Raw genomic sequence first — 21,206 nt, 5'->3', positions numbered from 1 at the left:
GTGTTGTTTCAGAGCTCTTCAGTTGTGGGTTAAGGGCAGTTTGTCGTTACTTAGTGCTGCGCGGCGCTGGGCGAGTGAAGGAACCGAGGGTGCGTTGTCACAGAGCGCTGCTCTGTGTCTGCTGAGAAACTGAGTCGTTGAAAGCTGTGTGGTGGTGTGGAGCCGAGAGAGCCGTGCTCAGGGTGTGCCCTGCGGAGCTGGCTGTCAGCACTCGGTTCTGTGCAGCGCTGGGAGCTGCTGCTGGGTTCCCCTGGTGTGAAAGCTGTCTCCATGTGTAGTGGTCCGGGTGCTTCGGGGAGAGCATCAAGGAACATGAGCTCTGTCTGGGAACCCCCCCATCCCATCAACCTGCATTGCTCCCTTTCCTCTTTCAGGGCACTTATAGCTCCTACAGTGTCCTGTGGCAGTAAGTTGCACAGTTTCAGTGTGTGCAGTGGTTTGCTTTATTTTATCTGCTTTCCCGTGTGTTCCCTCACTGCTCCTTGGGCCTTGAGTCTCAACAGTGAACATTGTGTATGCTGTTATACATCACTTTTCCTGGGAAGTCCTAGCAGCTCAAGTGTCACCTTAAAAACACTAACTAGAGAGTGACTGTTTTAAGGGTACTGTTCTGACTCTGATGTTACTGTAGCTAATTCAGAACCCCTTGCTATGTAGGAGCAAGCAGGACTGCTCAGTGAATACATCTAAATGCAGCACAGGGCTTGGAAGAAGATAAGTAGTTTTCTGAAGGACAAACTGCGTTGTGGTTCCAGATGTTGCTGTACCAGTGCAGCTTTACTGGGGCTTTGCTCCCACAGGGGGCAGGCATAAAAGGCAATTTACTGTAGAGTACCCAGGACCTCACTTAAAGCTTTGTAGGGCATCTTTAGTTAAGTTCTTAGGAGCTAACTAGAAATTAACGGAAACCAAAAATCAAATGATGATTTTAATAGACTTTAGAACAGAGTGTACGAGTATAAAACACTGGTTTTGTATTTCAAAAGTTGCAGGAAGATAGCCGGTCATTTTAAACAGTCTTCTACAAAACATATGCCAGTAGATTACATAAAAGACACTATATACAATATAAAAGAGCAGAAAACAATCCTCACTGTAAAAATAATTTAAAACAAAGTATTTCAATTTAAAATATCTCCTATAGCACAAACTAATACATTGTAACATGCAAGTGAAAACTAAACATATTGCATTCTTTAGTGTAGCCAAATAAGAGCTGTATTAAATTTGGACAATGAGACAACATGCCAACATTTTTAGATGAATACAGAAAGCTGTTCTTAAATATTTCTTAAGTGATGTATCTTATGTTCAAAGAACAGCTACTATACATCTCCAAAATGTAATAAATATTAAAGCAAAGTATATGAATAATCTACATCGTAGAGTTCATTCGGGCCAATGTTGAAAAAGTGGTTTATATAAAAAATGCTGATTCACTTACTACTGCACTGTGCAATTGTACAAAATAATTCTAAAGGCTTGGAAACAATCCGCACTTGAAAATTTGCAACATCCAGTTGTAAGGCAGCTTAGCACTTTAATACGCAATGTGGTAATTGGAGTAGCTGCTTTGATTCTAAGATGCACGTTGGAGCTAACAGGCGGAAAGTCGCGTTCCCCATCTGGGACATCACTGGAAGCAGCACGTCTCCAGGTGAGGCGATTAATCTGTATTTCACTCACACAGCAGTAGCAGCAGAGCCTGTTGCTCTCCGAGCAAGTTTCTTCCAATTCTGTTACTTCTGTAGGTATTACAGGAAGAGATTTGGTTTCCACGCCTTCCCACATGCTGGTAGGAACATTATTGTTTACTCAGCCAAGCCTCCACGTTACAGCCTTGGCAATTATCAAATACTATTGTTAATGCAAGCTGCGCTATATTTGAATTTTGTATACAACATGAGAAACTTCTACCATTGGGAATCCATTTTGTTTAAAATACTGGTGTTCCAGTATTATAATTGCTAAGGAGCCAATGTCAACACTGCTTCATGTCCACAGGAAGTGTTAAGCTCAGTAACTGAAGCATTTTCACAGCACTTCTTATCAGTCTAACGAAGATCAGGAGTTTTCAAGTGCTTACTGTCTTGTTTCCATTTTTAACTATCTACTCACATTTAAGTATGTCTCAAACATACAAACTAACTGTTAAAGCAAAAAAATTAGCTGCCACAGTAGGTCTTAGAAAATGCCAGTGTTTAATGATAGGCTATGCGAGAACGAAAGGTTTAGCAGAAGCGTCAGAAGTTTTAAATAAACCAAACTGTTACAAAGCAAGAATTGTGATAATACCATTCTTTGGTCTAAATTAGCTGTTCCCTTTATATTAGTTTAACATTCCAATGGCTTTTTCAAAACTGTTTAAAAATAATATAAGCTGAAATTTATTATGCAAAATAGGTATTATATACATGGATGCCTGATCGGACAGATGACTTAAAAGTGAACATAGTAATAATTGCTTAGATATTCCTAGTACCTTAAAAAAAAAAGTTAGTGTTGAGTGTGCAGTAAGAGAATTTTATTGAAAAAGGTAAAAAACTAAGCATGAAAATCTGTTTCAGTTGTTTATAAACACCACATCCTTATGGTTTCCTTGCTCTAAATCCAGACGTAAACATTCATCCTGACATGCCAAAGCTCCTAATGCTGGTGGAAAATTCCTGTAACCAGTGATCGCACTTTACAACTTGGTGCTTGTTGGATGATCGTTCCCTGCAGCTTCATTTGTGTAAGCTGATTCATCAGCTGCATCTTGCTCAACTCCATCTTCCCCAAATGCAGCATCCTCTTCCCTTTCTGGAGCATCCTCATCCTCTATGCCATTGTAAAACTCTTCGATCTCGCTCTCATCCTCCACATCTAAGCTCTGACTGCGACACGAGCCGCTTTCGCTACTGCTCCCACAGGAGCTGGAAGATATCATATCATCTTCAGAATCTGAGTATACCTCAGCTCCGTGGAAAATATAGCGATTGGGTGGTAAAAATAGATACTGAGTACCTGAAACAGAATTTAACAAGTCAGTATCACAGAACGGTTGAGATAGGAAGGGAGCTCTGGAGATCATCTGATCCAATGGCCCTACTCAAGCAGGGGCAACTAGAGTGGGCTGCCCAGCAGAAACAAAAAGCTGAAATTATTCAGACAAGATCTTGCAGACTTCTGCTTAAAAAATACCTGTGTAGGTGTATTTTCAAAAGTTAAGCTAATATGACAAATAAGATTACATTAGAAATTTGTACTTCAGTGTTAGAAACAGCATTTAATGCGTGCTTTTCTGAGAAGCTGTTTCCTCTCCTCCCTCCCTTTGATGTAAAAGCGGTGTTTAAACTAATGTTTGAGAGCTTTTTATTGGTACTTGTATTCACAGCTAGAATGCAACTGGTTGTACCATAGAATTGGTACCCAGCACACAGAGTGCTTGACAAAATTCAGACAGACTTTGCTTTAGGAAAACTGCAACTTAATCCTTGGTTCTCCATCCTCACTGACTTTGTAGCTCAATTACTTGTTACATCAGTTAACAGACTGCACAACGGAGGGCTTCTTTGGAAAGGCTGATGTTTCCTTTGGAATGTGCCTGGCTCCAGCTGTGTGATTTGCTTTTTGAATCTTGTGGTGACTTTGGTCCCTCACTGCTACAGAACAGAGTTGGGACATAGTGTTTAAAATGCCAAGATTGATACGGTTTTTCTGGAAACGCATTAGAAAATGTAAGACAGGTGTGTTTATTTTTGATACTTAGCTTCTGCCTCTTGGACTCTGATCTTTCTAGGGAGTTTGTAGTCACAGAATCACAGAATGGCCTGGGTTGAAAAGGACCACAAAGATCATCCAGTTCCAACTCCCTGCTGTGTGCAGGGTCTCCAGCCACCAGACCAGGCTGCCCAGAGCCACATCCAGCCTGGCCTTGAATGCCTCCAGGGATGGGGCATCCACAACCTCCTTGGGCAACCTGTTCCAGTGCACCACCACCCTCTGGGTGAAAAACATCCTCCCCTGTCTCAGTTTAAAACCATTCAGTAATCACTGATTATAAAATCAATTCTCAATTAGAGTTTTCCTGTTAGCTCCTCTGAAAGAAATAAACTCTGCATTGACAATAAAAAAAGTAGATACTTTTCTGAGCAGAAATAACCACAAAAAAAACCCACTGATTCCCTCAAGGGCAACTTATTTATTGCTTTAAAGGAAGTCTAGAATAAACACGTAAGTCAAAATCTGCAAGAGAATGAAGTAAGTTAACACTTACCATCCAGCCTTTTGCTAATCTGTTCTTTTGCAGCTCTGTTTGCCCAGCACTTCTTCACTATTTCATTTTTGTCTTTGCTTTCTCCATTGTTGGTTCCATTTTCCTTCATTGTTTCAGAGTTCATTAATTCACTAGAAGTATTTTCAGGGTTTTCAGAGGATGCCTGTGTGTCTTGAAGCTTTTCCTCCGTGCAGATCCCTTTAGTTTCAGAGGCAGGATCACAGTTTTCTACCTTACATTCAGCTGCGTGTTCTGAGGGTGCCACCGAAGTATCCGGTGGAGTCATTTGTTCTGGTGATCCAGAGTCTTCTGAAATGTTTAAGGGTGTAGGCGGCAGCTCAGCTGAGTGCATTTCCAGCTCTCTGTGCATTCGTGGAGGCTTTTCTGTTATTTCTGAAAGTTTTACTGAGTTGTAGCAAAGTTTTGTATATTCACTACCTAACCTTTGACATAATTCATTAATAATAACATCACAGTCTCCAAGAAGCTCCACGTCAAAGTGTAGATGAGGCAGAGGTTCCCTATTAATTAAGATCTGAGGCACTTCATGAGGGATGGAACCTAAAACACAGAGAAGACAGTTTGAGGACAGGCATTTTGGTTTTACTTTCTACCAAAGGTCTTCCAAAAAGACTTCATTTCTCAGAGATGTCTTCGAGGTCTGTCCGAAGACAAGCAAATCTTGAATGTAACAAAGCTGAGCGGCAGTGTGAGGTGCTGTGCCTGTGTAGTCTATCTAGATTTCCCCGTTTCTTGCAGTATAAGGTGTTCTTCTATTTCACCACTAAGAAACCCGTGCGCAAAAATGTTGACTACGGCAATGTTTGGTCACGTGTTATTACAAGATTATTACAGTACTGTAATTTCTTTGAAGGACTGCAGTGATCTTGTACATTCATTTGATGCACTTCAGTGCGCACAAAGAAGGTACTGTTGTTAACTGACTTTCTCTTAATTAGGTCAGAATATCTGCAGGTACAGTCTGTGATGTAAGGGTTTGCTTAACACATCTGGGGCTCCAAAACCCCACAATCTGATAGCCTGGTATTGACTGGTTCTTCAGATAACCAACTAATGAAATTCAGTTTGTGGATGGAGCAGTGATTTGTGGATCCTAACTTTCCCATCAGCCTGAACACAAGGCTCTACCTCTTGTATAAAGAAAAGAGGGTGTTACTACAGAAGTGCTGGATGTGGCTCTGTCCCCACTGAGCAGCAGATGGTTGGTGCAGGCCCTTCTCAGGCTTGAGTGTTAAAAGTGCAAGTTAAGTTGTGTGTTTAATAGGCAAATAATTAACCTGCAATCATATTTTCTCAGACCTCCTGAAGGACTTATTTTGTAGTAGCACGGATAGTTTTCCTTATCACCTTTAAGAAGTAAGGACCCAAGTGGCTGTACACTATGTACTGCCTACTATGTATTGTTTAGCACATTGACTTTAATTACTGCTTAAACACCTGATGTACCTGTTCCATTTTCTTTTTTCTTTTCTTTTTTTTTTTTTTTGACACTACATTTATCTTTTAAAAGACAATTACTCTCTAAATCTCACAATTCCAGAAGCATATTATGAACAGGGAGAGAAATACATTCGTCTCAGAACAAAGACATTTAACTTTTAGCGCAGTGGTTCTCTGGCTTATAGATTTATTACTTTGAGATCTCTCCTCTGGCTTAAGTGTAGAAAAAACACTCAGAACTGGAACTCTTAACTGAGAATTTTAATTTCATCCCATTTTTTGAAAGAAGAAATTTCCAATGTGAGTCACTTACTTGGAATCAATGCTACTGGTCTTACTTTCAGTGAAGACCCAATGACAATAAGGAGATCGACTTCATTTTTGTCGTACTTCATGGCACGATGGAACTGCTCAGGTAAATTCTCTCCGAAGAACACTATGTCAGGCTTCATGATAGCAAGTGGCTCATCAGGCGGACAGCGAGGACATCTAGGAACAACCTGCAATAGAGCAGCTTGTATCACTATTGAGGCTTTTAAGGTGCCACAGATTTTAGCAATGCACAGTGACTTATTCTGGTGTAAGACAGAAGCTTCAGTGATATTTCCTCATTTATTTTTTTCCTGTGAATGAATGCATTTCTTACTCTACTCTGCACACAGAACTACATTGGGAATGAAGGAGTCTTTTTATGTCAAAATGGAGAAACAAAGAAAGTCTACACCTCTGTTCTTAGCAAACAACTAAGCCAAAATCTACGTGTCATACTCAGCACTAATGTGTAATCACCTCCTAGTGGAAAGGAAGATAATTAATTGGTTTAATCAGAACAAAAGCTTTACTTTCACTATCAGTTTCCATTATACAATCTGTTATGCACCCCTTCCTAATCAAACAGCATGTTATAGAGCATTACCTCTCTGCTTTCTCTTCTCCAAAGAGAGAGGTTGCATGAAGTAATGTGGCGCTGTAGCAAGTGGCTAGCAAAAGCACACAGAACAAGAACAGGGGAGGAGCTTTTGTGTGGTCTCCCTTTTAAAATTTCCCAATTCTTCTAAGAGCAGAGCGATAGTAGATGCTGGTTATGCTCATGGAGAAGCAGAGTCCTTTTTCTCTTGAAACCACAGGGTTTTCTGACCTTTTTGACCTCTTTCAACTTAATACTTTTTCAAGGAGAAGAAAAGCAAACAGGTGAGCGATGCAAATATAGACAGACAGGGCTTTACTACTGAGCAAATTATTTTCTCAGCTGTAGTCTCTAAAGTAAAATACCCCAGAATAGACCTAAAGAGTTAAATACAGCTACAGTCCTACAAGCAAACTAGTGCTTTATAAAGACATAAAGAGATGGATGAAACCTGTTATCATAGGAAAATATTTTTTAAAAAAAGAAAAAAACAAACACACAACTGCTGGTTTTTTATGACTTTTGTGGGACCAAAGACAATGCTTTCCATCTGAGAAAGCATCACAAGTAAAAAGCTGCTTCTGTGGTGTGAAAGAACCTTTTCCAGAATTCAAGTCTTTGAATAATCTAATCTTTCTTTGAAGAAATCTCCCTAGTAGCAATGTGTAAGAAGCAATATAGCACAAGAACTAGAAAGTGGTACAGAGAAAATCTTCATCGTGTTACCCAAGGTAAGGACTAACAGCTCAACCATCTTAAATAATCCCCCAAAACAGAGTAGGGAAGAAAAAAAAACCCTTGACTTTTTTTCTTTGGATCTTTACATATTAGAAAGAAAGCAACAACACACCAACATCCGGAACTTCTCTGATGCTTTTTACCCTGCGACTTCTGCTGGAGGAAGCAATGTGTTTGCATTTTAAATCAGATTTGGAAAGTAAAATTGTTTGCTCTGTATTAGGAAGAAAAAAAGAGATCTCTAACTTCTGATTTAGTTTAAAAAGATGCTGATAGTAGTTGTTTCCATCATCTCCCACAGGAAGTCCGATAATGTTATTTATTGGATCTGTGAACAGCAACTGCTGTCCCTGCCCAAATCATGAGTTAATGTAAAGGGGCCCATAAATAGGTTTCAGCACTACTCTACTCACCAGCTCCTCCGCTAATCCTCAGAAAGGTCATCAGTAAGGGGGAGATCTATTCCAAGAGCTGAAATTGATACCGAGAAGTTAAGGCTCAATAGCTGGCCGCTCAGCTGCCTAGGATCCTCCCTCCCTCCAGGGGCAGCACAGCCCACAACCACACCACCTCTGCTGCTGAATTTGTCTAATGAAGGAAAAGTGGAATTCCTCATCAGCTGTGGATGCACCAAAAACAAAATCAGTAAAGATTGTGTTGGTTTGAGAACATCCACAAACAGGTGCATGTTTCTGTGGGCCTTTACATCCTAAATCTGAGATGCCTTTGCTGTTTCTTGAAACTGCTTGAAGTAGTCAAAGGCACAATTAGGCGTTTTTGAAAGTAATCTAAAACAGTTCAACTTAGGTGCGTTTTCTTCCTCTGGGATTTATAGATGCTGCCACATCTTGTGTAGCAGGATGGCTGTGTACAGCAACCTAGAAATGGAATTGTGCTGCAGGGACCAGTGTGCTACCTTGGGACTGGCAAAAAGAATAAAAAGCAGCGGTGAGGAACTGGTGGGTTTTTTTAAGTATCAATATCCAGTATGTTGAAAGGAAATCCTGCCAGGAAGATGCTAAATTGACTTATTTTGTTGTGAAGCACTTAAAACTGTCAAAGGAAGGACCAGAGCAAAGGAAAGCTAATCTTTCTTTTATGGAAAACAGGACCTGGGCTCACATATAACTGAACTTCTAAGCAGTGGAGGACAGCAGAGAATACAAACAGCGTCCTGTTGGGACTAACTCACCAAACTATTTCTAGAGAAAAGAGCTGTTGGAATTGGCAGTGCTTTGTTTCACAAGTACAAAACCAGTTCCTTTTGATAACTAAGGAATTAATTCATTCGAGAGAAGCAACAGAAAAACCAACTGCGTAGCACTGATTTGGGAAGCAGAGATAGTGATGGTAAATTGAACTATTTTTTTTTTTTTAAGGATACTCTTTTTCCGATGGTGCTATTTCTCATTATATACATTAAGATACACACACAACAATAACTGTGTTCAATTTCTGGAGTAACAGTAACTCAGTATAACAACTACAGTCTGTTCTGGAAAAATATACCTGTTTAACATATTGAAACTGTTGAGTCATGGCCTGAACCACTTGAGCATCTGGGGAAAGGACCCGGTCAGCCCCAGGAGCACAGGTGAAGGCAATTCAGCTGTGTGACTAGAATGGGTAGAGCCTGGCTGCACCTCTCTTACACCTCATTTAAGGGCTGACTGCCACTGAGGAAGATTTTCGTGGAGATCACTCCTTTGTGGAGTCTTCCTGTGAGCCTGGATCTTTAGATACAGGTGAGCATCCTTTTCTAACACCTTCTCATTATGTTTATCTAGGACTGCTGCTGCTGCCTTTACAGTACTGTAAGATTAGGACTGATGCATTGAATGTTTCTTCCTTGAGGAAAAAACCTCCTTGTTCAGAAGTACTGTTGTACAAGCTTCTCTTCCCATCTTTATTTTCCCACTACTGGCCATGAGCCGTTAGGGCACGAGTTCAGTTCAACGTATGAAAGTGCATTGATTGAAGTGTTGTTAGAAGGAATGCTTAAACTAACAATCAAAACAGAAAACTACACACCATACTTAGGAGCACTTGTTCAGAAGGGAAAGAAAAACAAAGCCCAAATCCCAACCAACTGGCTTTGAGATAAAGAAGCTGCAGACATCTCTAAGGTAAAATTCTCAAGAACAACATTAGTAGAGTAAAACGGACCTCACAGGTGTTCAGCATTACAAAGCCACAAAGCATCAGTCTTCTGATATTGACACTTCATAAAACTTGAAGTCAAACAGAATCCAGAGACAGCCTTTCATAAGACAGTTCAGACAGAATGCTTAAAATATGTTTTCTCATTTAAAACTGCAACTGTGGACTCGTATTTATTGAAAAACATGCAAATACCGAAGAAAAGTGCCTTTCCATTTATATAGACAATCTTTTTATCAGAGAACTGTCTCTGTCGAAAGACAGAGAAGAAAAGCAAAGAGGGTCTGACCAAGGCAAAGCTTATTCTACTCTGCTGGAGCAGAACTAACTCTGGGCTTGATCATGAAGTACTTTGCACCCAGATGTGAGGCATTCAGAACATAAAATAGTTTGGCAGTTCTTAAAAGTGCCAGTCAGACATCTTGCTTTGTCCTTGCTCAGACGCTGCTTTATGTTAGCATTTTCTCCATGCATCATCTACAATTTCAACATGTTGAATGCAGGTAAATGCTTTAAGAGCGACTGACGTTATAAATAGCTAGAAATGCATTCTCAGTGTGCCTGAGAGCTCAGATTACCCTAAGGCAGGTATAAATCCAACTTTCTACTTACCGCATTAACTTCTGCTCTTCTCAGAACTGCCTTTAGAAATAACCTATAACAGTTTTGGTTCTACTTCTTCCCCATTACCTAATTGCTACAGTGTAATAACTGAGTATATTTTTTAAATACAAGAGCAAATGCTAAAATATAGATAGGTACATAGGAAACAAGGAAAGCTCTTTTTTTTTTTCTTTTTTCCCTCTTATACGTTTTAAAAGTGCAGATCTTTTAAGCAATGCTTCACTTTGTTTTCAAGCTGATTATCAGAGAGCTGCAGTGATTTAAAGTGAGTTTTTACCTGATTGAAAATATCTCCTCGAACAACTTCACAATCAACTTTGTATTTACAGATCAGGCAGGAAGCTGTTGCAAATGAACCTTGGGGGAAAAAATATGGTAGAAGTGAGGACTTTCAGATTTGGTCTTTTTGCCAAAGATGTTACGACACAAAGGCTGTTAAATTGCAGTGCTAACAAGAAACAGTTAAAGTCCTTAAAAACTATTTTTAAATGAAGAGGAGATGCCTGTAGTACTAAAGGTAGTTGTAGATGTTAGCAAGGAGAAAGTGTTTTAGGAGGAGGATTTACTGAATATATGAAAGCACAAAATATGCTGGATGGCTCCCCTACTTTCCCTTTCCATCTTTATACGAGTAATAGAAGTGGTGACAGCCCTGCCTCATCAGAGCAGGACATGAACCCACACCAATCTCAGCTGCCTTTCAAAGAGTAAAGTAACTGTGAAAACGCATTTGCTATGACTTCATTATAAGCAACTAAGTAACAGCACTGTTCCTCTCAGAAACTGTCAACAGTTACAGCTATGTTGTTCCCATTAGAATAGTGCTCCAAACTTAGTATACAGCTTGGCTACCATGTTCACTGTTTGGCAAGGTTGTGTAAATTTGCTCTCTGGTGCTCTTGCAGCCCTGTCTGAAAGCAAACCTCGCCTGCTGGCTAACACATGTTAACAATGGGAAACTGTGGCAAACCAGAGTGGCTTTTTGGTGCATACATTTACCCATCGAGGCCTTGTGCCTGTGCAAGGAGTACTGCTAAAAGTTGACAGGACATTGAAGAATGAAGTGAGGAATTGTCAGATTTGTCTTAACAATGAAACAAGGCTTAAAAAAATAATTTGGGGATGTCTGTGGAACGTGTCAAGCTCTCACAGATAGACAACAGATACTGAAGCACAAACCTTTAAATAACTACCGTCAGTTTCTCTTTAACCACTGCCAGCGTTAAGCAGTGTAACTGCAGTGTGGATAGCGTAATGGGCTCAAAATAACCTTTGCTAACTTCCAAAAGCCTCAGGATCCAATAATAGAATATTTTTTATTTGAAAATCAACTGATAAGATATATGGCGATGCTGGCCTGAAATCTAATTACTGTATCATGCAACTGAAAAAAGAAACAACAAAACCAACATTTGTGTGTGTCCGCAATGTGCAAAAACACAGCTGAGTAAGAATTTTGTGATAAATACCTAATTAGGAATGGCATCCAAAAGAAAATGCATCAGATGCTGAATACGTATGAAAACCAGAGTTAGGTTTGGGTTATTCTGTGGGGTGGATTCTATTCTGTTCTCTTTGATCAGGGGGGTTGGAACTACATGATCCTTGAGGTCCCTTCCAACCCGGGTAATTCTGTGATTCTGTGATTACTATGACAGAGCATTGCATTTACTCTCTCTGAATGAAGAAACTTGACAAATCCACTGACTCTTAAGTCTGTAGATGAAAAAGATGAGTCTGATCCCCAGAGAAGCAGAACTCCACAAGAAACAGTTGTAATTAATGGGCAGATTGCCACCTCTGGTACCAGGCTGGCATTGCTGCACTGCTAACAGCTGAGACAAAGAAGAACAGGGTATCACTGCATCCAGAGACCACTTGAGATACCGTGGTAACAGTACCAGCTTCAACAGTGGGTATGTTACAGGAAAAAGGAACTACAGCTTCCCTAGCTTGATGTTAGGATTGTTGGAAAGGCCATCGGGTGATAATTCTTTCCTGATATTTGATCTTGCCCATTGCTAGGACAGCAGCCCTGTGTTCTTAATGGGAGACCAAGGGTTATTGCTCTTAACTCAGAGGTTAACTTCTTCAGTTCCAGTTCTACTGCTGACACTTTAAATACCTGAACTAACTCCAAAAAGGGGAAAAAAAGAAAGGCAACATTTTCAAGTTGTAAAGTACAGTCATGTAAGCAGCAGAGGCTCATGAAATACACGTGCCTTTGGCCAAGCTTATCCTTGTCTGGTCCTTCATCTTCCCACTGACTTGGGGACACAGCTTTCTATTCATTCTCCTGTTGAATTTGAGAAGCGTGGTGGAACATACCAAGAAACACTTTTAACAGGACTTCACTAAAACTTTAAGTTCAAATTAAAGAAAGGTTACAGCATTTCATGAAACAAACCAAGATATGAAAGTGTTGGCTACAAATATCAAATTGGGTCTTACTGGATGCATCTGAAGATGTTTCTCAGTCTCTCTCTCTCTGCAATGTTTTCTTCAGTTAGTGGTAATAATTTCACCTAATATACTAACCACTACTTTAAAAGCAGAGTATTTGTTTAGGAGAAATACCAGTTGAAGGAAAATATCAACACCACTAGCAGTTACCTTGTCACATAGAGCAGTAAATATCATTCCTACGCATAAAAAACAAGAAAAGGGAATCTGAAATTACTGACCATGACATTGAATTATCCTTTGGATTCCTGCAACCTGTTCCAATGTGTCTATGTTCTGAGTATAGTTACGAAGCAATTTTCCTTCTTTATCCATCAAAGCTATGAACTTGTGGCAGAGAGATGGCTGGAATTGGCCTGGATAGATTTCCTATGGAGTTCAAAAGTACATTAGAAAGCTTATATGAATACACAGCATATTTATTCCAAAGGCAGCGATTATGTGCTCATTTTCTGTAATCATCCCCTTTGCATTTTGCCCTTTCTTCTCAGATCCAACTCTTCTTTTACCAGCTGAACTTCTCATCATACCAGGATGAACTGCTCCTTATAGCAGCTGGTACTTTGCTCTTCAGGCAGCACAAGAACAAGGTCTATGTCTTCTCTAGTTTTGTGAACTATAAAACATGAACTGTTTTCTTCCCCTTCTTCCTCAGTATTTTTATTAGAGACATGATTCTACTGCAGTCAGACAAAAAAAAATAATCGTGAGGAACTCTGATTCTGGTCTTTTGGTTAAAGATGAACAGTTTTTACTCATCAGCTGCACTGGCAGCCATTTCTGGACCCTCATTCACTAGCAAACAGAACTACAAATTGGCCATAAAGCCAAAAGCAGGTGGCACTGAGACCAGCTTTACCGATTTATTCAGTTACAACAGTCAGCAATGCAAAACCATGTGGCTTAGAAGAGCAATTCCACTGGCCCAGACAGATGCTCAGCCTTTCTGCTATATCAGGGAAGAGGAGGTTGGCATTTCTAAGGTGTATACAGGAAGAAATGTGCAAAATCTATGGAGTGATTTGATGTCTCCTCTGTGAATAAACAAGCTTGCCAGAAGAAAAAACACATGTAGGCACTCAGCTGAAAGCTTCGCACAAAGAACCACTGCCTAGAGCTGACCAGCCAGGCAGTACCTCTGGCTGCTGTGTGACAAGGAGGCTGGAAGCAGGAGCACTCTATTGCTTAGGAGCACCTCTAAAGAAGAGCTTGAATTCCAGGCCCTCTGCTCTCCTGTCACTCTTTTGGCACTGAACAGCAACTGGGCTGTACACACCTGGGGAACTCGGGCCTTTGTACAGAAAGTAAGCAAGAAGGAGGGGATTTGTTTTTCACCCAAATATTTCAAGTTACTCTTTCTGAAGCTATATAGATCTTTGGATTTAAACTGCAGCAGTCATCAGCAATTGCTCACAGCAGTGTTATGGTCCCGAGAGCTTTTCTATCTTAGTCTGAAAAAGCAAGACGTGCTCTGCCACCAGTAACCAAACAAACAAATATGGGATCCATGGGAGAGAATAATTATAGGAAATAAAGAACTGACTTTACACTGAACAAATGGAAACAAACACTTGTACAGAGGAATCAATGAAGCAGGAGGCAAATTGAGTTTATGGCAGCAGCAGTGAGGAAAGACTGACAAGAGAACCAAAAAATGCACATCCATACAGCGATAAAAGGGTGAATTTCTTGGCACAGACATACAAAGAGATGGGAAACAAAGCAAAGCCAATAGTGCTCATTGAAAAGTACGTCAAAAATGGAGCAAAGCCCAGGTAGAGTAGCTGTGCCTTAAAATATATGTACTGAAGTGAAACATTAATTTCTGGGTCCAAGTATGTTGGCTGAGTAAATCAGCCACTGCTCTGACAGAGCAAATAGCTTTCAGAGTTGCTATTGTGTTTCAGGGCTTTGTGTGTGTGTGTGTTTGTTGTTGTTTGCTTTTAATACCAGATGAAATTATGTCACTAAAAAATAGCTGCCAAATTAAATTTGAACCGTTCTGGTAAAATATCCATATAGGCAGACCACATGAAGTTGGTTCCTCTTCCCCTCCTCCCATATTCAAAAGTCAAAGCAATGTATATACTAATGGACAGCAAAATACGTTAGAATTTGGATAGGATGCTTTGAAGAAAGTCAAGCAACTAAGGAATGCATCCATGTTTCCAAGCTTTGGATCAATAACAGCAGTAGTACAAACTGTGAGCAAAGGGAGGAAACAGCAAGTACAGTGAGCAGCGATGGATTCTCAGGAGTCCTTACAGGTCCTATAAAAATACTTTGATTCCGTATTTCCTTCTCGTCTCTGGGGTGTTTTTAATTGATCTGCTTAGCATTGCAAATATCTCCCAGAAAATGGCTCCGTCCTCCCTTCTGAGAAATGAACAGTCATTTCTTAAAGAAAAGACCACCTTTACTTTTCAAATACAGATCCATTCACGTCAGCTCCATCAAAACCTGAAGCAGGATCAAACTTATCAGCACATGAAACTGCTTCGCTCCTCCTAACCATGAAGTGATAACGTGACCATGCAGCATGACACGAAACAGCGTGCTACACATCAAATTCAAATCTAGTTTTCCACATTACTTGTGTGCCTGCCAAAAGTTTCTCATTTTATTTTCCAGTGAATGTAACTGCAGCTAAGAATTTCAAGGACTTGTAAAATGATGACAAAATGTTATTTATCCTCCCTTGAATCAGAGAGCCCTAAGAAAGGCTGCATGCAGAGTGAGCTTATAACAGGAACAGCCAAGTAGGCTTTAAAAAGAACAAAATATTGCAAAGTCTTTTCAATAAGTCTAAAACACGGTTGTGCATAATGACTAAAGTATCATCTTTGAGGATATAATAGTTTGCAAAGGCCTGCCAAGGAGAGAGCCATTATGCCACTGAATTAAGTGAATTAAATACCATCTTGTTGAAAGAGAGACAGACAGATACCCTTTTGTTAACAGAGCTGTGCAAAATCTCACTTACGCATCTGAAGTATTTTTTATACTGACCAAGATGAGATCAATAAGAAAACCATACCTTTGCAAACTTAAAAAATGGCCTGGGGTCCTTTCTGAAGTATTCTATATCAAACATTGCTTGAGGATCTGGAAGGTCTGGGAAGTCTACAGCAAGGCGTGCATAGATGCCATCTCTTGATCTAAAGTCAGGAATTCCACAAGACACAGACACCTGAAATATATTTTTGCAATAAGCAAGGCTGGGTACTGGGCTGTAACAGCTACTATGATAGCAAGAGCTACAACAATACTATTTGGGAAAGCATATCTCTGTACAACCACATGCATTAAGAACAAAACCAGTCTGTGCTCTGTGTTAATCAAACCAATTTCCAGATCACAAGCAGGAGATGCAGCACAGAAACACAACTTGACAACCTGGTCCCAAAAAGCTTCAGCACAATCCCTACAGGCAGTAACAGAGCAGCAGAACTTTTACTAATGAAAGTCATGTGAGAAGTGCACAAAGTTGCTCATTTTTTTCCCTTTAACATGCAAATGCAGTAACAAAATGGAATCTCACTTCTGATGAGAAGACACCTCTGATAAACTAGCTGAGCACTGCAGTAACAGACAATAAGGACTCATTTATTGCCCCATGCTAACCCAGAATACTATAACAAGAGGAGGGGAAACAGGCGTAGCAATTATTGGAAGAACAGCAGTGGATAACAAGTAGCAGTGCTTCTCTGCAAAGCTGGTCTGAGTTGGATTAGCCATCGTTTCTGAACAGCATCAATCACACCTCTGTGTGCAATCAACAGGGGTGAAAAGAATGATGGACTTTCATACTGTATCTCATACACATGTGTAAAGCTGCAAATTCATGACAACTCACGGTTTTGTTTAGTGAAACCGTGAGTAGTTTTATCATTGTAGGGTAGCACCTGAGACATAAAACTGTCTACTGAAATGGAATCGCACTCTGATTGAACACATCCATCATCCCCAGCCTTTTAGTCCCTTCTAGTTCCATTAGATGTTTTAGGAAATTTACTTAGACTTAAAGTCATTAGCTTTGTAAAAGAAAAAAAGACTAAGGTAGAAAGTGTTCTGAAATTGGTAGATGTGATTTTATTTCATACTTATTTTGCATGGAAGCAATTGTTAAAGAGTTTAAATATGTAAGAATAGCTTCTTGTCAGAAGAGAGATCTCCTCATTTCCAGTCTAAGCTCCAGTCTTGCAGCGTGCATCATTCTAGGACAGCTGTACCTCCTCTTCCCAATTATCTGCTTACCAACACTGCCACTGTCAGACTGTCAGTGTGCCATAAGGCTTTGGATAAGAATGAACCAAGCATATATTCTCACTCTGTCACTGTGGCGATACGTACCCCAGCTCCTGTCAGGACCATGATTTTTTTGCATTCCTGTAGAAGTTTCACCGCATCATCAATAGTATTGATATCTTTCCTTTTTTTTCTTTTTGGTGGTTCTGAAAGAATGTTTATGACAATTTGCCACAGCGTCATATCGTCCAGTTCAGGTGGAGGGATTGTTTCTGGGAGCAGGTCTTTCAGAATTGTCCGTGGGTCTGTTCCTAACATGAGATGCTGCTGAACAAAAGTATAAGGACCTGAGGAAATAAAAAACAAAACAGAAATTGACCAAGACAAGTAAAATCATTGTTCCGTTTATTAACGCTCACTTCATTTTATTAAAGCAGTTTGATTCCTTGCATCAAAAACCTTGTATATCTTGGTCTAAATGTAGCAATGACAGTATAGGTAGGGATTTATGACTATTTTACGTTAACCCGCAGTGGATTTTTTGCACAGTTAGAGTAAAAATCACAGCTCATAGCAAGCTGGATGGCTCTCAAAAATACACGTTTAGCAACAACCTTCACAATGTTCCTCCATTTAATGGCTTAACTGTTTCTCCAATGCTTCATAGGGCACAAACATGCATATACACATATCACTAAAGACAAGAGTCCATCAATCTACAGGTTTTTCACTGCTCTATTAGTCATCTAAAAGTAATGACTTCAGAGACGATCTTCTATAGCCCCAGAAACACTCAAGAATGGAGCAGTAGAAGAAAAATACGTTTGTCTTAAGAAGCAACACTAAGAGGACCCAAACTAAAGGTAGCTACATTACATATGGAAGATAACCATCAGCAAATACGTTTACCTAAAAGGTACTGAACAGTGAACCCATAACGAGGAGAGCAGTAACAACTAGGTCAGGTTTTAAGCGGAGCACTGCTGTTCTGTTCACTGTTCTTTCAATACCACACAGGATACAGGCAGTAATTAATGAAAACTAAATAATTTATATTTCTTCTAACAATTTTCAAACCAACCGAAGAGTAGGAAGAACTAAGCAAGTGTTCAAAGCCAAGCAGCATCTGAGAATAATTACATAGGCTTCTACCTATACGTGGTCTTGGGGTCCAGTCACTAGAACTTGCATGTGAAGCTCTGTCATCTTCATCACTGTCACAGGAGTGGAAACCATTGGCTATGATTTCATCGCTCAAAAGGAAGTTATCTGCAAGACAGCACAACAATGGAAGTTACAAAACTGAGCCAAGCAGCACAGTTCATGCACATTTAAATGCATCACAAAACCTAAAGTTGTAATTCATTGCATTCAGCTGTAATAGCCAACAAATAGGCAGTTTCATCACTTAAGTTGGTTTTAATTTTTCAGCTTATTAACACATTTTCAGGCCTCCGATTTACTGAAGGATTTCTATATTAATACTGGCATCAGTGGGCTGATGTTGACATGAATGAGGCATTCATTATATGCAGTGTTGGTTACTGAGTTTGTCTGTACCTTCACCGAGAGTGAAGTGTTTTAAAATTACCACTATTTTCTCATGCGGTTCTCACTTCATCCAGCTCTTACTGTGAAACTGGTAAAATCAATGTTCCGCACCTTATAAAACAATCTTCAATGGGGTTTTAAGAGCCCAGCATTTAAAAGCGCGCACAAGCACACAGCTGGATAGAGAGGAGAATGTTGCTGTGCTGTTATCTTGCAGCTGGCCACACACACACTCAAATGGTATTTCATTTATGACACAAAAACGTGCTGCCCTGAACCACCTTCACTAAGTTTATCATCCGCTGTACCTTGGGTTTGGCTTCCAGCACTCTGCTTGTGGTCCTAAGATGGAGTAACCCAATCTAACTTCATCACGCACCCAGAATAAGGGCTCTAGAGAGGACTGGGATACTCATTATGTCTTACTGTGATTTTACGTATTTAAAGCATCACAATTCTGTCTGGTAACATGTGAAGTCAGTGAGCATCTTACACAGAAAAGCTTTATGAATATGAGAAACATCCATCGGCACACTGTTCTACTACAACCAGTGTCTGCCATGTGAAGTCAAAGTCTGTGTCATTAACGACTCAACACATCATCACAGATTTATAAGATGTGACACCCAGCCTAAAGTACCAGTTGAAACTTAACACTCCCCAAGGAGCTGTCTTGATTCTTCAAAGAAATAAAAGGACTTCTTGCCAGAGACAGCCAATACAAACCAAAACACGTCTGAGAATCTGAGTGACTTGAGGAATAGGCTCTACATAAGGCATTTATAATAGAAATCACTTCCCAGGCAAAACGCGGTCTCTTACAGCATTTTAAAGGCCCTTCCTAAAGCACTACCTTAAAAACCCCAAAGCCTCCCGACCTGTCGGTCCCAACACAGCGGACCGAGCTCAAGTGCTGGTGCTGCCCAGGCCGTGCTCCAAACCCACCTGCAAACACAGCTCCCTGAGGGTGCAGCACTTTGCGCTTCAGCTGCTGAAGCCTAAGACTAACTCGAAGCTACTTAAAGAGCGGGGCCGCACAACCGCTCCTGTCCCTTCCACGCAAGTTTTCAAGAAGCAGAAAGAAAGCGACCGCTCCCATCTCTGGATCATAGTTTGATTCCGTAAGTCAATGGGGCTTTGGGTTGTCATTTCTAATAGCGCGCTGCCAGCACCGCGGCCGATCTTAGCATCGCGCCGAGGCCCGGCACGAATAGCGATCGGAGCGGGGAGGCCCGATCGGAGCAGAGAGGCCCGGGGCGCCGCAGCCGACGGGCGGCAGCCGAGCTCGGAGCTCCCCCTCGCCGCGGCCGCCCCGGGGCGGGACGGGGGATGGGGTCGGGTCCTCACCGGGCTGCGGGGCCGGCGCTCCGCTCGCCCCGTTTGAACGCTGCGCCCGCTCGCAGCCAATGGCCGCCTCCGCCGCGTCTTCTCCGGGCGCCGCCTCCGCCCCCTCCCCCCGGCCCCGCTGCCGCGGCTGCGGAGGCGGCTCCGCCCGGGCCAGGCCCCGCCGCCCGGCCCTATTGTCCGCGCCGCTCCGGCCGCCCGTCGTCGCGCCGCCGTCCTCCTCCTCCCGCGCCCGGCCGTCTCCGTGGGCGCTGAGGGCCGCCTCCTCCTGGCCCGGAGGTTCCGCGGCGGCGGCGATAGGCGGCTCCTCGCCCCGCTCGGGGCGGTGGGCGGGCGGCGCGCCCCAGCCGCAAACGCCGTGTTCCGAGTCGAGGCGCTGGCGCTTGGGCGCGGGCTCGGCGCCGTCGGCCGGGACGCCGGGTCCGCCGTCGCGGTGGCGGAGGAGCGGAGCGTCCCCGTCCGCCATCTTGGAGAAGCAACCGCCGCCGCCCCCCTCTGTGGCTCCGTCCCGCCCGGCGCAGCGCGCAGCAGCGCCGCCGCCACGGGCCCAGCCCCCACCACAGGGAGCGATTTAAACACGGCACGTGACCGCGCCGCCGCCCACGCGGGCGCCCGCCCCGAGGAGGCCGCAACAACAACAAACCGGGTCACGTGAGCGGGGACACGGAAGGGGGGGGGGGGTCAGGTCACGTGGCGTCCGGCGCCGGCTCGGCCCTCGCGCGGCCTGGCCTGCTGGTCACGTGACCGCGGGCCCTGTTGTATTACCTACAAGCACAGCAATCCTGATCTAACCTTAATGGATACAAAATTCGGTATTGTTTTGTTTAATATTACTGCTTAGTGTCGCCAACTAATTACATAATGGCTTCAGCGACTTGAATCCAATTCAACTTGGTGGTAAGACCAATATTAGACAAGTAGAATTTCTCCCTTGCACACCTTGATGGCATCAGCTGTAATGATCTGTACTGGTGGTTCAGTTGCACGTACCACGCTTCATGTGCATCAAAACAAGAAGTGATAAGATGTGAATCAGAGCAATTCTATCACTGTCTGCAAATCTGTCCCAAAGTGTTCGTTGTGTGTGTTGAAGTTGAGACAATCAGGTTTTGAGGCATAAAAAGGAAGGTGTTGTGTTAGTAATGGTGTTTGGATGCTTATTGACATGGAGATCCTGTTCTAAGACACCACGTAACTGGCACAGGTGGGCGATCCAAAGCTTTCTGTGAAGCTGTTGGTGAGGAAATGAATCGAGGGCCCTAAAGCCGACTCTAACCTTGCAAACATTTGCTCATGCAATGATGATGTTGCAGCAGTTACCCCCGGATTGGGAAGTCAGTTTGGCGGTGCTTGGGTCCTCTTCTACTTCTGCATCTCTGAGTGTGTGTGACCATCTGAAGGTGGAACATGCAGAACTTACAGAATCACAGAATTGTAGGGGTTGGAAGGGAC

At 42.1% G+C, this 21,206-nt stretch overlaps 1 protein-coding gene across 2 annotated transcripts; it reads right to left on the bottom strand.

The window, feature by feature from the left end:
- Positions 1–915: 915 nt before the first annotated feature.
- SIRT1 (sirtuin 1) lies at positions 916–20,374 on the bottom strand. 2 transcript variants are annotated; one of them, XM_015866377.2, is made up of 9 exons: positions 19,758–20,374; positions 18,012–18,128; positions 16,965–17,206; positions 15,649–15,801; positions 12,833–12,980; positions 10,426–10,505; positions 6,033–6,219; positions 4,259–4,819; positions 916–3,006 (listed from the first exon to the last, which is right to left on the bottom strand). In XM_015866377.2, exons 1-9 carry the CDS (start codon positions 20,218–20,220, stop codon positions 2,687–2,689), a joined length of 2,271 nt encoding a protein of 756 aa, XP_015721863.1. In that variant the 5' UTR covers positions 20,221–20,374; the 3' UTR covers positions 916–2,686. The 2 variants fall into 2 exon arrangements, with proteins under 2 accessions (XP_015721863.1, XP_015721864.1); XM_015866378.2 differs by lacking the exon at positions 19,758–20,374 and adding an exon at positions 19,356–19,609.
- Between the last annotated feature and the right edge of the window lie 832 nt (positions 20,375–21,206).

This window comes from Coturnix japonica, chromosome 6 (genome assembly GCF_001577835.2).
Source record: "Coturnix japonica isolate 7356 chromosome 6, Coturnix japonica 2.1, whole genome shotgun sequence".
Taxonomy (NCBI): domain Eukaryota; kingdom Metazoa; phylum Chordata; class Aves; order Galliformes; family Phasianidae; genus Coturnix; species Coturnix japonica.
This window is presented reverse-complemented; position numbering and strand designations above follow the sequence as displayed.

What these genes read in the sequence shown, in the direction of transcription:
- SIRT1 (XM_015866377.2), bottom strand. Translation starts at nt 20,220, where the DNA reads ATGGCGGACGGGGACGCTCCGCTCCTCCGCCACCGCGACGGCGGACCC. An exon ending in AAGGATAATTCAATGTCATG is followed by an intron (nt 10,506 to 12,832) that starts GTCAGTAATTTC and finishes TTTTCCCCCAAG; the next exon opens with GTTCATTTGCAACAGCTTCC. An exon ending in GAGGAGATATTTTCAATCAG is followed by an intron (nt 6,220 to 10,425) that starts GTAAAAACTCAC and finishes GCTCTATTGCAG; the next exon opens with GTTGTTCCTAGATGTCCTCG.